Below are 17,720 nucleotides of genomic sequence, written 5' to 3' on the forward strand. Positions count from 1 at the left end.
ATTGCTGCTTCCTTCATTCTCTATAGGGTGGGTGGAAAAAGTCAAGCACAGTGCTCGCTGCCTCATAGGGAACAAATGGAGATGCGGTTGAGCATGTGCACGGCCGCCCCATTGTAGCAGGGATGTAAGTTTTCCGTATTGCTGATCAGGGAGGGTCCCAGTGGTCAGACCCCACCGATCTATAAGTGATATTCTATCCGGAGCTTAGGATATCACCTGTTTTCACTGGACAAACTCTTTAAAACACCACTTAAATATTCAGATTTTTATTTCTGACTGACCTCCTTCTACCACTAGAGGGCTCATGATCTACACAAATTGGGAATGAAGGATTTTGTGCTCGGTGTATGGATGAGGAGGGGGGATACAGAAAATAAATATCTAGTGGTTACAGTGCTTTCTAAAAAGACTCACGGATAGCCATTAGTCATGATCTTTCTTCATGAATCTGTCCTCTATGTAGCAGAAAGTATAGAAATTGCCTAATATTGGCTACAACCTCAGTACTATTAATTGGCCTCTCTCTCACTAGATTCTCCCCTCTACAGTCCATCATTAAGGCAGCAGCCGGGGTCACGTATCTGGCTAATCGTTACTTGGACACTTCCGCTCTGTGCCAGTCATTGCACTGGCTGCCCATACATTACAGGATCCAAATTAAATTGCTTGATCTCACCCACAATGCACTGCACAGTCTGCCACCCCCTTATATCTCCACCTTAATCTTTGTCTATCACCCTATCAGTTCTCTACGCGTCGAAAGTGACCTTCGACTAACATCCACAGTAATCCAAACCTCCCACTCCTGGCTCCAAGACTTCTCCTGAGCTGCTCCAATTCTCTGGAATGCTCTACCACAAATAATTAGGACCAACAACAACTTCCACAGTAGATGTTCCCTACAAATTCATCTCTTTAGGGCGGCTTATCACGTTCCCTAATCAAAGTCCTATCGTGTACAGTCCACTCATTATTTCTCTGAACTTTAACATCCATCATAACCCAAAGCCCTACAAATATTGGCTGGTGACCGGCTCATGCAGCCTTTATCTATCCCACATTTCTTCAGGATGGCTGGACCATCATTGTAAATAAGCACCTGTACTTTGTGTCGCCCCCACCTCATTGTAGATTGTAAGCCCTCATGAGCAGGGTTGTCATTATTTTTGCTTTAATTATTGTATTTTCTATAACTGTTACTTATGACAGGTTGTATATGAACCTCTGAATTGTAAAGCGCTGCGGAATATGTTGGCGCTATATAAAGATTATTATTATAGTAGTGATCTCACCTGTGTAGACACTGTCTGTGAAGGTGACATTAGCATGATGTATACTGGGTGTGAGTGATAATGCCATCATGTAGCTTATAAAAAATGCAAAACAGACAAAAGGTCAGACAAGTTTATCTAGTTACGACTGTAAATATTGCTTCAGAAGAAAAATAAACAGTAATCCTCAGTCAGATTCATAAATTAATGTCCTGTATAAATCACACAATGTTACATGGCTTCTTAATCTAAGGACAGGATCTCATTATCACTATCCACTTGCCGCACGCAGGCGAAAGCTACAGAATCACTTACGTAGCCTGTGGTTTGGTAAAAGCTCACCCACTTTGCTGGTATTGTAATATTTCCGCTTCTAAAAACTCAAAACAGATATTTGCAGAGTATCGACTTATCAAGCCATAAATGGGCCCATGTAGTAGAATAAAGGTACTGTATATACTAGAGTAGAAGCCAAGTTTTTCAGCCTATTTTTTATACTAAATATGCCTCTCTGGCTTATACTCGAGTGAGGGTCCCACAAAACATTATTTTCACCTGTCCTCCGTTCCTGCGGTGTCCCCTTATCTGCTTCTTGCAGATCGCACATAGACCACTTCAAGATCGCGTCCGGTGCATGGGGCTGCCACTGCTGTCATCGCTTTACTGCAAAGCCATTCAACTGCAGAAAAGAGATGATGGCAGACAGCAGTGGCAGCCCCGTGCACCGGATGCGATCATGGAGGGGTCTATGTGCGGTCTGCAAGAAGCAGGTAAGACACCACAGGAAGGGAGGACAGGTGAGAATACTTTTTTGCGTGTTTGTGAACAATGGCATAATAGGGGAAAAAAAAAAAAAGAGGACCTGAATGAGGACATTATTAAACGATGGGCACAAGGATGGGGTACATTACTACAGGATGGGGGCACAAGGATGGGCACATTACTACAGGATGGGGCACAAGGATGGGCACATTACTACAGGATGGGCACATTACTACAGCATGGGGCACAAGAATGGGCACATTATTACAGGATGGGCGCAATACTACAGGATGGGGCACAAGAATGGACAGATTACTACAGGATGGGCACACAAATGGGCACATTACTACAGGATGGGGCACAAGAATGGGCACATTACTACAGGAAGGAGCACAAGGATGGGCACATTACTACAGGATGGGGCACAAAATTGGGCACATTATTACAGGATGGGGCACAAGAATGGGCACATTATTACAGGATGGGCGCAATACTATAGGATGGGGCACAAAAATGGGCACATTACTACAGGATGGGGCACAAGAATGGGCACATTACTACAGGATGGGGCACATTACTACAAAAGGCAAGGATGGGGCATATTACATTTTATCTATTTTTATTTTTGAAACTTACCAGTAGCTGCTACATTTCCCATCCTAGGCGTATACTCGAGTCAATAAGCTTTCCCAGTTTTTTGTGGTAAAATTAGGGGCCTTGGCTTATACTCGGGTGGGCTTATACTCAAGTATATATGGTAATATTGGATTAAATAATAATAAACTTTATTTCTATAGCACCAACATATTCTGCAGCGCTCTACAATTCAGAGGTTCACATAGAAACAAATATAAGTAACAGTTATAGAACATACAATAATTAAACCAAAAATAAAGAAAAATATAAATATCTGGCAGCTCTGATTTCTACCAATACACTACAGTGCAGAGACACACAAATGATTAGGACCCAACCTAGTCAAAGGGTCAAAAAATGTCTCACTAAACTCAGCTGGTCTGAATTATGGTATTACTGAACTTCACTCACAAAAACTTAGCAAAAAAAAAAAATACTGTGCAATGCTTCATTTACATTGTGGGGGCCTCTAGGGGAATTAAACACTTCCCTCATTTAATAGAGTAATTTTACCTATCATTTTAGATTTCCAATAACCCATTGAAAGGATGGTCCAATATTTGTAAGTTAACCCCTATGTATATGAAGGTAGATAAATCGTCATCACTGTTGGTCTGACTTGAAAAGACCCAAAGCGATATCCATAATGGAGGAGAGGTGTGCGAACTTGGCTTCTGATCCATTTATTGTCTATATGTATTGTTGAAAAAGCCCAACACTCTAAGTATAGCAAAAGTACATAAAGGTGAAATATAGAAAATAATCTATGGTCTCGTTAGCGTACTCACCAGATCAATGTTCTTCTCTTTAATGTGGTTTAGTATAAGAGAAGAGAGAAGACGTTCATCCCATTTCACTGTGGGGCTGTCTGGCAGGTCCCTGAAACAGCAAAAGATAAAATAATTATAATAATAACAAGTAACACTGGGGTAATAAACAAAATAATGCAACATGGTGGCTCAGTGGTTAGCACTGGTGCTTTGCAGCGCTGGGGTCCTGGCTTTAAACCCCACCAAGACAATATATGTAAGTATGTTCTCCTCATATTTGTGTGGATTTCTTCTTGTTGCTCCGGTTTCCTCTAAAGCAAAACTGATTGGAAAATTAGACTGTGAGCCCCAATGGGGACAGTGATGATGTCTGTAAAGCTCTATGGAAATAATGGCGTTATATAAGAATGTAAAAAAAAAAAATAGTGATATAAGAAGTAATAATAATAATAATAATAATGTGTTTAATATAAGGAAATCCTGCTTTGCTCTATTGGGGTTTCTAATTTCTTCTAAAGGTGTGAAAGTTGGCCCAGCGACTGGCGAGATGAGAGCTGCTAGCACAACTTTTGAATATGTCGTCTTGGCTTACATATCGCCCCGTTTATCCATTTATAAACCAATGTTCCATATTCATATAATACATTTGACATTTGCTCTGTATCCTGAATTGTCTTCAAAAGGCAGACAAGCCAAAAAGGTCATATCTACATGTAAATAATAGAGTTGAGATGAGCGAACCCGAGGTTACGTTGTTTGTACCAAACACAGACCTTACAAAACAGAGTTTGGAGATTGGGTGCTTTAAGTATGAAAACCAGTGGATTGGGCATCACTGTGCTTGGGTACGCTTGGTGCTCGGGTACGCTTGGCCCAGTGCGAGCCGCTTGCAGTAACTGAATGGATCGCACTTGGGGTAACAACAGCGTGGTCGGATGTAGGGTGCACCAAACAAAACAAAAAAATGGAAAAATCACATTCACCCTGTGCTCGGTTTATTGCTGGCTGTATGTGGGTGGACACCCGAACTGCCCAATTAGTGACTTCCATTGGGGTTCAGGTCAAATCCGAATTTTATTTAAAGTCCGTCTGAACCCGCCAAATCGAACTTCCACGGGTCCGCTCATGTCTAGTCCAGCAGCCACATCAGTAGTGTGGCCATAGATAAAGAGCCCTGAAAACCTCTTCCTTCTAGCCAGTGCCGCCAATGCCTCTATTCGGAGGTCCAGAGTGACATCATCGCAGGGAAGTGACGCAAGCATGACATCACACAGGTAGGAGGAGATTTTCATGGCTTTGGTCTGGCTACCATAGACTAACGATCTACAGTAGCTGCTGGACCAGGGACCTGAGAATCTTTTTGCTTTATTCCAGAATGTAATTTGGTAAAGCATTTACAAGACTTTATAGTCTGACCACAGTAGGCCACCAAACTAATTTTACGTTCATTAATAATAAGGTGCATTTAGAACATAGTACTTTGTTATACTTGATAAGACAACTGACACATTTACAATTATTTCCTTCCCGATCAGGAATCACCAAAGACAACCACCACAATCACCAGCCTCACTAACCCCTGCCCATCAGCCGACTGTCAACCACCCAATAGCTGCTCATGTAATGTATGTATAGACTGGATCCACAAGAGCATTAGCGTATGTGCCTATGTTGAGTATTTGGTTGCAGAAAGTTCTGCACCATTTCTGCATCTCTTGGCAGGAAAAACGCAGCACAAAAAAATGTGTTTTTTTGCATTAGTTTTCCACTGAATTCAATGGGTGAAAAAAACGTTCCAAAAATGCTGAAAGAATTGACAGGCTGCAGGTTATTTTCTGCACCAAATCTGCAAGGAGAAAATACTCATTGTGTGCACTACACTAAGGCTATGTGTCCACGGTAGAATGTTGCTGTGGATTTTTCTGCATGAAAATCCGCACCTTTTTTTGCCGCGGATTTACCGCGGAATTGCCGCAGATTTTGATGCAGATTTTTTTTTTTTTTCCCCATTCTATAGGCAAAATCCGGATCAAAATCCGCAACAATAATTGACATGCTGCAGATTTTTCCGGATCAAAATCCGCGGCAAATCCGCCGCGGAAAAATCCGCAGCATGGACACAGCATTTCCAAAATGCCATTGAAATGGCTTGGAAGTGCCGCTGCTGCAGATTTTCGGAAAATCCGCGGCTTTTCCGCGAGAAATCCGCGGCAAAATCCACACATTTTCTGCAGCGTGGACACATGGCCTAAAGGATTCTCAGTGACTTTGCTGACATCAGGATTTGCTTGCAGTAAATAATTCTAAAATAATTCATTATGATTTAAATGAAATCGCCAAAACTGACCATCTACAGGAGGAACAAGTGGTTACTACAGGAGCACAGATTTATCATTTGCACTGGATACTACAGACTTTACTTTAATATCCCTACTGTAACACGGCCCCCATCTATCTCATATTTTATAGCATCAGTTTTCGTACTTTAAGCAGAGGAACTATTTGAGCCCACTTAGGCCACGTGAACACGTTGGGTATTTGGTGAGCCGAAACCAAGAGTGGGTAAGAAATGCAGAAGTGCTACCCGTGTTCCTTTTATATTTCTTCTCTGATAGTAAAAAAACCAAACAAACCCCTAACCAAATACCCCAACGTGTGCACATGGATTTATAGGGAATTTGTCACCTGTTTTTTGCTACCTAATCTGAGAGCAACATTATGAAGGTGCAGAGGCCATGATTTCAGAGATGTATCACTTTTTGGGCTGCTTGCAGTCATTTTTATAAAAAACATTGTTTTGTTTTAGAAGCTGGAGATTATCACTAGAGAGCTATTAAACTTGCTGACAGGTAGTCTAACCACACTCCCACCACTGATTGGCAGCTTTCTGCCTATGCAGTCAGTGTACACAGAGAGCTGCCAATCAGTGGTGTGGATGGGGTTAAAATTAAGAAAACTAATAAGGTAGATCTGCAGCAAATAAAACAGTGTTTAATCAAAACTGCAGCAACTAGTAAAGTAAGTGACACATCGCTGGAATCAGGGTCTCTGCCCCTACATTATGCTGTTCTCAGATGAGGTAGTAGAAACCTGGTGACAGATTACCTTTACGCTCTAATGTCCAGATGTTACCACAAGCATGGTATCTCTGCATAGTTTAGAGGTTCAATGTAGACATAATTCCATTGAATTCATCCTATAACCGAACATATTGATCTGAGAAGGGCAAAATCCCTATGAGGCAGTTACTAATGGCCCCATGTTAAGTAATAAATTCCTTCTCGACTCCACACACGTCAATCAGTTTAGTTCCCTGGATAAAAATAAAATTAAAGAATTAAGAATCCATAAATCTGCAATATTATGTTTTGTAAGAAAGGTATCCAGGCCTCCTTGAACTTTTGTAGTAAATCAACCACAACATCATGTGACAGAAAGTCCCATAATCTCACTGCACTTACAGTAAAGAATCACCATCTGTGATGAAATCTTCATTTCTCTAGATGTAGTGGATGCTCTCTATCGTCGTTGCAAGCCTATAGTGGGCTTTACACGCAATGACATTGCTAACGAGATGTCGTTGGGGTCACGGAATTTGTGACGCACATCCAGCCTCGTTAGCGACGTCATTGCGTGTGAAACGCACGAACAACCGTTAACGATCAAAATTACTCACCTAATCGTTGATTGGTCGTTCTAATCCTGATTATTGTCACTGTTGCAGGACGCAGGTTGTTCGTCGTTCATGCGGCAGCACACATCGCTACGTGTGACACCGCAGGAATGAGGAACCTCACCGTACCTGTGGCCGCCCGCAATGAGGAAGGAAGGAGGTGGGCGGGATGTTCCGCCCGCTCATCCCCGCCCCTCCACTTCTATTAGGCGGCCGATTAGTGACGCCGCTGTGACGCCGCACGAACCTCCCCCTCAAGGCTGATTTACACTAGCGATGTCGCTGGTGAAAGCACCCGCCCCCATCGTTTGTGCGTCACGGGCAAATCGCTGCCCGCGGCACACTTCATCGCTCAGACCCGTCACATGGACTTACCTGCCTAGCGACGTCGCTGTGGCCGGCGAACCGCCTCCTTTCTAAGGGGGCGGTTCGTGCGGCGTCACAATGACGTCACTAAGCGGCCGCCCAATACAAGCAGAGGGGCGGAGATGAGCGGCTGTAACATCCCGCCCACCTCCTTCCTTCCTCATTGGCGGCGGCTGCAGGTACAATGTGGTTCCTTGTTCCTGCGGTGTCACACAGTGATGTGTGCTGCCGCAGGAACGACAAACAACATAGTACCTGCAGCAGCAACGATATTTGAGATTAGAACAACGTGTCATAGTTCAATGATATGGTAAGTATTCTTGATAGTTAACGGTCGTTCCTGCTTTTTACAAGCAACGACGTCGCTAACGAGGCCGGATGTGCGTCATGAATTCCGTGACCCCAACGACATCTCGTTAGCGATGTCGTTGCGTGTAAAGCCCCCTTTAGAAAGGAAGCGGTTCGCCGGCCACAGCGATGTCGCTAGGCAGGTAAGTATGTGTGACGGGTGTTAGCGATGTTGTGCGCCACGGGCAGCGATTTTCCTGTGACGCACAACCGACGGGGGCGGGTGCGATCGGCAGCGACATCGCTAGCGATGTTGCGGTATGTAAAGCCCGCTTATATGTAAGTCATTGCAAGGATCTCTCTACTGCCCCTTCATTTATTTGCACATGTGGTAGAGGGGGTCAGGCAATTTGTCTGTTTATCTACTTCCCCCTTCCAAAAGCCTCTCAGCACCTTTCCCCTTCTCTACTCAGTAATAAACATGCACATTAGGAAGTATAAGGCTATGTGCACACTATGACGTTTTTGCACTTCTCAAAAAATTCTGCGTTTTTGGCAGCAAAAAAATGCACCCGCGGCAAAAAGGCATGCGTTTTTACTGCATTTCGGTGTGTTTTTGGCTGCGTTTTTGATCACTGCGTTTTACTGCGTTTTTCAAATGCATTGCATGAGTAAAAAACTGCAGTAAAACGCAGGAAAGAATTCACATGTTCATTTTTTATTTTAGCTCAAAAATGCAGCTAAAAAAAAAAAAAAAATCTGTGTGCGGACTGCAAAAATGAAAACTCATAGACGTTCCTGAAGAAGCAAAGTCATGCAGTTTTGAGCCCAAAACCGCCATGAAAAACGTGCAAAAAGGCATCGAAAAACGCTTAGTGCGCACATAGCCTTAGATATATAATAATATATTTATCCACTTATATAGCGCTATTAATTCCACAGCGCTTTACATATACATGACAACACTGTCCCCATTGGGGCTCACAATCTAAATTCTCAGTATGTTTTTTGGAGTGTGGGAGGAAACCGGAGAACCCGGAGGAAACCCACACAAACACGGGGAGAACGTACAAACTCCTTGCAGATGTTGTCCTGAGTGGGACTAGAACCCAGGACCCCAGCGCTGCAAGACTGTGCTAACCACTGAGCCACCGTGCCGCCCTCATCTAAAACGACTAACTGGACAATCCTAAAGTGAATGTCCAGACAATGGTCCCTGAGTTATACAAGCCACAAACTTTTATTAAATCATTTGTTACTGTCGACAAGCCGGTGACCTGATCCTGCTCGGCTTTGAATAGTGGTGTTTGCATGGCTTGGACAGACACTCGTTAGCTTTGCAAAACATCTGTAGTTCTTCATGTCTGACTCGTGTAACTCGATATCCAGGAAGAAGAACAGCAGTTTCTGTAAATTTTACAGTGAACACAAAAAAGGATTTCACACCTGCCATTGTTCACACAAGTTGTATTTTTTCTTGGCTTCTAAACTACCAAAATTGATAAGAGTTTAGCCCATCTCCTACGCCATGGATCCGCAACCGCTTTTGCTACTTGTTTTACCTCCCTAAGGACTGTGCGATTTGTCATTTTTTTGGGCTTTTGTCTTTGCCTCCCCAGCACTTGTCTGAGCGGTTAATCAATAGACCCGCTCCGCCCCTCATCAGGGAACTAGAGAGTCCTGCACTTTAAAATAATACTTTTAAAGAGGACCAACCACCAGGATTTTCATATAGAAACTAAAGCCAGTCCCATACTGGCTCCATCATGTGGATTGTATACATACCTTTAGTTGTGAGATCGGATGTATAGTTTCTGAAATACAGGCAAGTAAAGTTTGTGAAATACACTGTTGCGTGATTGATAGGTGCAACGGAATATCTAATAGGTGGGTCGGGTTTTGCTAGTTATTCCTGCCCCTGTCTGCTGCGTGTCCTTCCTCCCCCTGTCTCTATTATTACAGGCGGAAGAAGAAGGGAGAAAGGACAGGCAGCAGACAAGAGCGGGAATAACTAGCAACACCCGACCCACCTATTAGATATTCCGTTGCACCTATCACTCAAGTAAGAGTGAATTTCACAAACTTTACTTGCCTGTATTTCAGAAACTCTTCATCCGATCTCACAACTAAAGGTATGTATAGAATCAGCATGATAGCCCCGGTATAGCACTGGCTTTAATTTATATAGGAAAATCCTGGTGGTTGGTTCTCTAACTTTAATTAAATACCAGTAATTGAAAATGTCCATAAAATGCATTTATTATGCTTTCAAAGTAAGAAAATATCCTAGAAGCAATGATTCTAGGTAGCTGTACCTTCCTACATACATATGATGGAACATGCCAGTATATTTATCGATAAGAAAGGCTCTCCATCATCCAGGTGGACACAAATATTTTCCCCCTCCCAAAAATCACAAAAAGGTTCATCCATAATATAGATTAAAAACCATGTAGTACAATTATATCAAACACGTTTTGGACTGGTGTCCTAAGACATTGACTAAAGACACCAGTATGAAACGCGTTTGATATAATTGTACTACATATTTTTTAATGTGTATTTTGCAGGAACCTTTTTGTGATTTTTTTGGGGGAATAAATTTGTGTTTTATGACACCTGGATACCAGAGCACCTTTCTTATGGATCGATACTACTACAGACTTCCTCTTTCTGACTCAAAGCACGGTCTCCTGGTTGGGTGAGATGACGAAGTTTTGCCTTTTTTTCTCATTTTTGTCAATTCCAACATGTTTTAATGTCCTGGATTTTCATCCGTTTTTGATCAGTTTCTGTTTTTCTCATATATTATATATATATATATATATATATATATATACACATACATACAGTATATATATATATATAAAAAAAAAATCCTGGTCTCTTAAGTTTTTCCTAGAAACAGTAAGTGAGAAACCAATAGAATTGGGATGCAAATAGAGTGCCTTTCATGTGCTATTTGTTCCACTAAGGGCTAGGACACACGGCGAGTAAAACGGGTCGAGTGGAATGTGATAAAAAAATTGCATTCCACTCGGACCAATGTTACTCTATGGGGCCGTTCACATCTGCGATTTTTTTCTCAGCCCTAATCGGACCAAGAAAATAATGACAGTATGCTGCAGGTGTAATCTGATCCGTACAAGTCTATGGGAGCGAGGGAAAAATCGCACTGCACTCGGATGACGCCAGTGTGCAGTGTGATAATCGTATCAGCTGACAATGGAGAAGATGGAGAGATCACTCTCACCCTCTCATCTGCAGCTGTGATCCAATCCCATGATTGGATCAGAATATAATGATACTCAGGGCATGCTTACAGCAGAGCAGTGGCCAAGGGTCATGAGCATATTGTATCTGAAGCTCTCGTATCACATGCCATACACTCGTGTGGCCCCAGCCTAACCTATTCACTAGATGGAAGATTTCTGTCCTCCGAGTGGACGAGAATAGTTAATACCTGTGAATATCTCCACAGAATATAATATAACTGTAAAAAAAAAAAAGACAGCACAAGTATGACAAACGCTGACGTGTGAATGAATCCTGACCGTCTACATGAAGAGCTGTCAGACCTATAAAATGAGCCCAGTGCTGCGGTAATTACAGGCTGCAATACTACTACGGCGGTATTTTTATGTTCTGAACTTTGGACATCACTTTAGGAAATAACACAAATCTCAAAACATCATTAAAAAAAGTATTGACGACCAAAGAGCAGACATATGTGGAAAATAAATTTATGGCTGATGGCTTTGTAAATAGAGAGCAGCAGTGGTGCGCTCCGGTGCTCGCTACGGACGTCATCCATTTATTTGTAAAGCAGAAAGGTCAGTTCTAGTTTACGTTAGTCACTTTGGTTACCTCACCCAGGTTCATAGCTTCCATCACTAAATCACCTCAATGGCTGAAAGATACGGAAAGAAGGTTTCAATTTTGCCAAAGTAAAAGTAACATTAATAATAAAGACTCAATGACAGAAAGGTCCATCTGACTTTCCTTCACCATTACGCTGACGTTCACATGATCAGTACTATATGTAAACCTGGTTTAAAGCACTTATCCACAGGAAAGATGATCAGTTGTTGATTGCGGGGCTCCGACTGGTGGCACCGCATCGACTGGCAGCACAGGGCACGTTTATCCCTGGTATAATTGAGAGGGAGTGCGTCAGGTCCTGGTACTCAGCAGAAATTTTAAGAATAGTGGACTTGGTTGATGCCTTAGGTCGCTTTCACATTTCGTTTTTACCTCCGTGCACTGGTCCTGTCGAGGCTTCCGTCCAAACAGCCCCGCAAAACGTTTTTTGGACGCATGCGCCGATGGGGCCAGTTACTATAATGGAGCAGACGGTGTGTGCGCTGTCTTGCCCCATTTTTGGGTGTATACGCTTTCTGCAGGCGGACACCAAAACATAGTCCGCTATGTCTGGGGGTCCGCTTGCAAAAAGCGTATACGCCTGAAAATGGGGCAAGACAGAGCACACGTTGACTCTGTCTGCTCCATTATAGTCAATGGCCCCGGCAGTGCATGCGTCTGAAACACATTTTGCAGGGGTGTTTGGACGGAAGCTTTGACAGGACCAGTGCACGGAGGTAAAAATTAAATGTGAAAGCGGCCTTACTCTTGAGCCAAACTCCTTTGTGTACCCCCTGAAGATTGTTTCCACTATCTAACAGTTCACTGCTATGTTATTCATACCCTGAGCTTCCAAACAATCTCTTTTGAGAGGCTATGCTGGTGGGCACCTTCTCCTAGAATCTTATCACCATGATGTACCGGATACTACTCTCCCTTACAACATCCACCCTTCAGCTCCATAGATACATGGATAAATTAGAACAGGCTAATTATACTTACCGAGTCTCCTGCACGGCTGTGACACTGTTTCTAGGTGCGGTCATTAACCCTCATGAATATTCACTGCTTCCTCGCCCACCCTCTGCGACAGCGTCTGTGATTGGTTGCAGTCAGACTGCCGGCATCTGTGATTAGATGCCCTCACACTAGTTTCTGGGTCACAGAAGTGGAGTGTAAAAATAAATAAATAATTTGAAAAAAATGGCATAGGGTCTCCCGTATTTTGATGCCTAGAGCAGATAAAGCAGACAACTGGAGGCTGCAGGCCCCAACTGTGTGCATTTTCTTGGCTGTGTATCAAAAGTACAAGGGACCCATGAGGCTTTTTTAAAAATTACTTAAAGAAATAATTTTGCCTTTTTTAAAATTTATTTTTAATGCGGTTCCTCTTATTTTGATAAACCGCCAAGATATGCTCCCGGCTGCAGCCTGTAGCCATGGCTTTATCTTTGCTGGGTATCATAATATGGGGGGACCCTACGGCAAATTGTTTTATTTTTTACCATGCTACTGACCCGCAGACCGTTTCTGTGATTGCAGGCAGTCAGACGCTGTCAAACAGGCTGGGGGCTCGTCTGACTGCAACCAATCACAGACGCCAAGATGGCTGGTGGGCGGGGAAAGTACAGAAAGCAGTGCATATGCGATGAGCCTAATATGCTGCACTGGAAGCGAATGCGTGACCTGGAAGCAGTGTGCTGCCATGACAGAGCCTTGGTAAGTTGAAGCGCTTGCTTCATTCCTGTATTCTTTATTTTTCCTTTAATTTTTTTTTTAATTTCTTGAGTGCCGGATCCGTATTAAACACCCAAATCCTGGGCCAGCACCCGGGTACCTTTAAAACTGAGCGGGTTTGGACTTTTTCAGTCAGGGTCCGCTTATCACTAATTGTGTGTTAAGAACCTCAAATTTATAAGTAGAGATGTACATCCAATCTTTGCATAAACCTTAGGGTCTCTTTACACATTAGAGTAACGTGGGCTGAACGTGCCCAGATCAATAGGTTCAGCCAACAGACTAATGCAGGGGTGGACATATCATTGGTGCAGCCGCACACGGGCCCGAGAGGTTGGGGGGGCCATTTCTACTTCCAAACCAATTGGAATTGTGCAATTTGATGAGCTCTTGGGATGCAAAGGGCCCATATATTGTTCTTGCACAGGGGCCCTTTTCTATTTGTGTCCACCAGTGGACTAATGTGTATGCGGGCATCAAAAATGATGTTGGGGGAGGTAAGTATCCGGCGTGTCCGATTTTGGACTGCTGGTTTTTTTTGTTCTTTAAGAGATCAGCTGCCTCAAGAGATGTCTGGAACCAGATCTCTCAGGAACAGCGATCCTCTGGCAGGAGTCTGGTGAGCTATATGCTGGAAAAATGACTGTTCAACCGGCCCGTTACCTATCAAGAATGTATGTAAGAATGTATCAAGAATGCTTTACTGCGCTCGCAGTGTGGTCATATTTGTTTGTATGGGAGATAGATTAACTAATTGGATAGATAGAGAGATATATAGATAGATAGATTAGAATGGTGGATGAACAGATGAATAGATAGATGGATGAATAGATGGACAGATAGATGGAAGGATGGATGGATAGATACATATATAGATACACACATAGTGACCCTTTAGTCTGAAATTTTATTAAAGCCATGCTTTTTGTGGAACTGTATGACTAAAAGAGCCTGCAGAAACTAGAAGGGTGAATATTCTTACAGCACAATGCATGGCGTGCCGGTGTCAGACCGATGTGCTTGGTTTCCTCAAAAATAATAAAGTAAGATTTATTTTGGGAACAATTTCAAGTGAAAAACATTTAGGCATTAAGGGAATGGAATGGGGTCAGGAAGGATACATTAATATTAGGTGTGACAAGCTGAAGAAAGGCCTGAGGGTCTCTGCCGGAGTCTAGTGCCCGCTCTGTCTATAGGATATAGACAGAGACAGATAAAGGTCACTTCAGTTCACTGGAACCCTACAGCTGAAAGACCAAAATTAATTCTACAACCTTTAACCCTTTGTGGACAGGGTTCACATCCTTTATAGAACCCTTCACCTTTAAGGTCAGGCTCACTACCCGCATCAGTAAAAAAAAAAAAAAAAAAAAACTAGGAATGATTAATACTGAATGACGAAAAGTAAAACCCCAACCCATAAAGATGACCACAGACGATCATTAGCAGAAAGTGTCATCCAAAAATGTGATTAAAACTCATGTCTTCAGTTTCTGGACCTGTATTACATATATGAGGAGTGGCTGTTACATAATAATAATAATATTATAATATTTATATAGCGCTGTTAATTCCACAGCGCTTTACATACAATGGCAACACTGTCCCCATTGGGGCTCACAATCTAAAGTCCCTCTCAGTATGTCTTTGGAGTGTGGGAGGAAAACGGAGAACCTGGAGGAAATCCACTCAAACACGGGGAGAACATACAACATAGTGATGTATAAAGAAATAAAGAGTATTGTGCACCATCTTTATGCTTTTTTTTATCAAAAATAGTGTTACCAAGAACAATATGTTATTTACATGTACTGTTTCTGTTTACTTATTATATGCTCACGTTTTTTTTTCTTGGGTTTTGTCTGTGAAGTGTGAATGTGCTCTTACACATTGCACATATAGCAACTTATGCTCTGGCTCATTTCTTTCCTCTTGCAACAATTTGTTGAGGTACAAGAAATAACTTAGAAAACCTCCAGTGAGCAACATTGCAATTGTTTTCAATAAAGACTGCACTTTCTTTTAACTACTACACCTGTAAATCCTCTAAGTCGGCTTCCCTTAGAGGATTTCCATCTTATCTCCGCGGTGCTATTATCCCATATTTCATTTTTTGGAGTTAGCTATTTAATTTAGGAAACTGTAATATCGTGCCCATCCAGCTACGCGCTACAATATTCTTTCTGCGTTTATAATTTGAGGTATATGGAGGAACAGTACAAGTTCATCAAATCTGTTAGTGCAGGGAGCACTAGAGGGATATTCCAATGAAAGCAAGTTACATCATCTATCCACTGGATTTCATATTTTACATGGGGTAGTGTCAGTGGCATAACTAGAGGCCGATTGGCCCTTGTAGAGTTCAAAATCCTATGAAGACATATATGTTGCCTCCCGATTAAGTTGTGATATGCCCCATCCGGGTCCCCTTCCAGGTATATAGGTCCCCTATCCTGGGCCCCTTCCAGGTATATATGTCCCCCTATCCTGGGCCCCTTCCAGGTATATATGTCCCCCTATCCTGGGCCCCTTCCAGGTATATATGTCCCCCTATCCTGGGCCCCTTCCAGGTATATATGTCCTCTATCCTGGGCCCCTTCCAGGTATATATGTCCTCTATCCTGGGCCCCTTCCAGGTATATATGTCCTCTATCCTGGGCCCCTTCCAAGCATATATGTCCCCCATCCTAATATCTATTTCCCCATTCTGGGCCCCTTAGTGTCATATATGTCTCCTGTCCTTTGCCCCTTCCAGAAATATATGTCCTCTATCCTGGGCCCGTTTCAGATATATATATATGTCCCCATCCTAGTATATATGTCCCCAATCCTGGGCACCTTCCAGGTATATACACAGTGGGGAAAATACGTATTCTACTCTGGCGATTTTGCAAGTTTTCCCACCTACAAAGAATGGAGAGGTCTGTAATTTTTATTGTAGGTACACTTCAACTGTAATAGACAGAATAAAAAAAATCTGAAAATCACATTGTATGATTTTTAATTAACTAATTTGTATTTTATTGCTGAAATAAGTATTTGATCACCTCTGTCTCTTTGCCCAGCTGTCTCTTTCCAGGGATGTCTCTTTGGCCGGCTGTCTATTTCCAGGGCTGTCTCTTTCCAGGGCTGTCTCTTTCCAGGTCTGTCTCTTTCCAGGTCTGTCTCTTTCCAGGTCTGTCTCTTTGCCCGTCTGTCTCTGTCTGTCTGTCTCTTTCTGTCTCTCTCTATCCGTCTCCCCACAGACATCTTATTACCTCACACATAAGCTTCTTATACTAACAGTTTATTTTCGTCCTATAGCAACCCCTGACAGTTGCTATTAATAGCCTGTAGCTCCCACCTCCATTAAGTTTAATGGAGGCAGGATTTTGGAGAGTAACTGTAAAACACGGGGTTACATTTTCCTGTCAAAACATAGTCTACGATGTTCCCTGAGTCACATGGGGTGTCTGTGCAAAATGTCATGTTTTTAAATGCGACAGTGCGAATTCCTTTAGCGGACATACATACACACCCACACACATACATACACTCAGTTTTATATATTAGATGTTTCCCTCCCAAATTATGTGCTTAACTGTAAGGTATCCCTTTTATTCTGAGGGCTGGCTTGTCACCTCACTTTTTGAAAATGTACTTTGCCAAGAGTTGAAGAAAAAGATGTATACATACCCCATACCCAGGTAAGGCTGCTTTCACACTTACGATGTTTTGCATCCGTCACAGTCAGTTGTGTGACTGATGCAATGGATGCGTTGCAGATAGTGGCACAACTGATGCTGCAAAACAACGATCCGTTTAGTTTTTTTTTTACAGTTTTACCAGCGGCAGACTATTGTGAACGATCAGCTGATCACCCGGCAGCCGGGCGGTCAGCTGATCGCTCTCAAAAGCCGGCCGTCGGGCGATCAGCTGATCGTTCGGCCACCGAGAGAGATTAAATCAATGTTTCTGTGATTTAAAAAAAAAAAAAAAGCGGAGCATGCGCAGTGAAAAAATAAAGGATTCCGCCACTCAAAAACCGCTACATGCTGCATTCCCTCCACCTGCGGATGCAATGCAGGACCATCCGTTGCAATCCGCCCTTAATAGAAGTCTATGAGGAATAAACTGTTTCCTGCAACGGTTACCGTAATTTCTCAAAGCGGCGGATTGCAACGGATGCCGCACAACGAAAGTGTGAAAGCAGCCTTAGTAGACCAGTATGCACCAACATTGGGAATGTGTAGAAGAGATCTAGAATCATGCTTGATACTGATTGAGATAATGCTCAGAAGGATTCAAGCAGTGGTGAAAGCCAAAGGAGAGTTACAAAATAGACACTGCATAACTAATCATATGTTAAATAGTTGA

The 17,720-nt window shown here is 42.7% G+C and overlaps 1 protein-coding gene across 1 annotated transcript in view; it reads right to left on the reverse strand.

Annotated features, from left to right (window-relative positions):
• PIGL (phosphatidylinositol glycan anchor biosynthesis class L) overlaps positions 1 to 17,720 on the reverse strand; it is a 227,776-nt gene that overhangs the window by 68,876 nt on the left and 141,180 nt on the right. Inside the window, exon 3 of the mRNA XM_075335204.1 lies at positions 3,458 to 3,548. Coding sequence (XP_075191319.1) covers positions 3,458 to 3,548 — 91 coding nt within the window. The remainder of the gene's footprint in view (positions 1 to 3,457; positions 3,549 to 17,720) is intronic.

The sequence above is a fragment of the Anomaloglossus baeobatrachus genome, chromosome 2 (assembly GCF_048569485.1).
Source record: "Anomaloglossus baeobatrachus isolate aAnoBae1 chromosome 2, aAnoBae1.hap1, whole genome shotgun sequence".
Lineage (NCBI taxonomy): Eukaryota > Metazoa > Chordata > Amphibia > Anura > Aromobatidae > Anomaloglossus > Anomaloglossus baeobatrachus.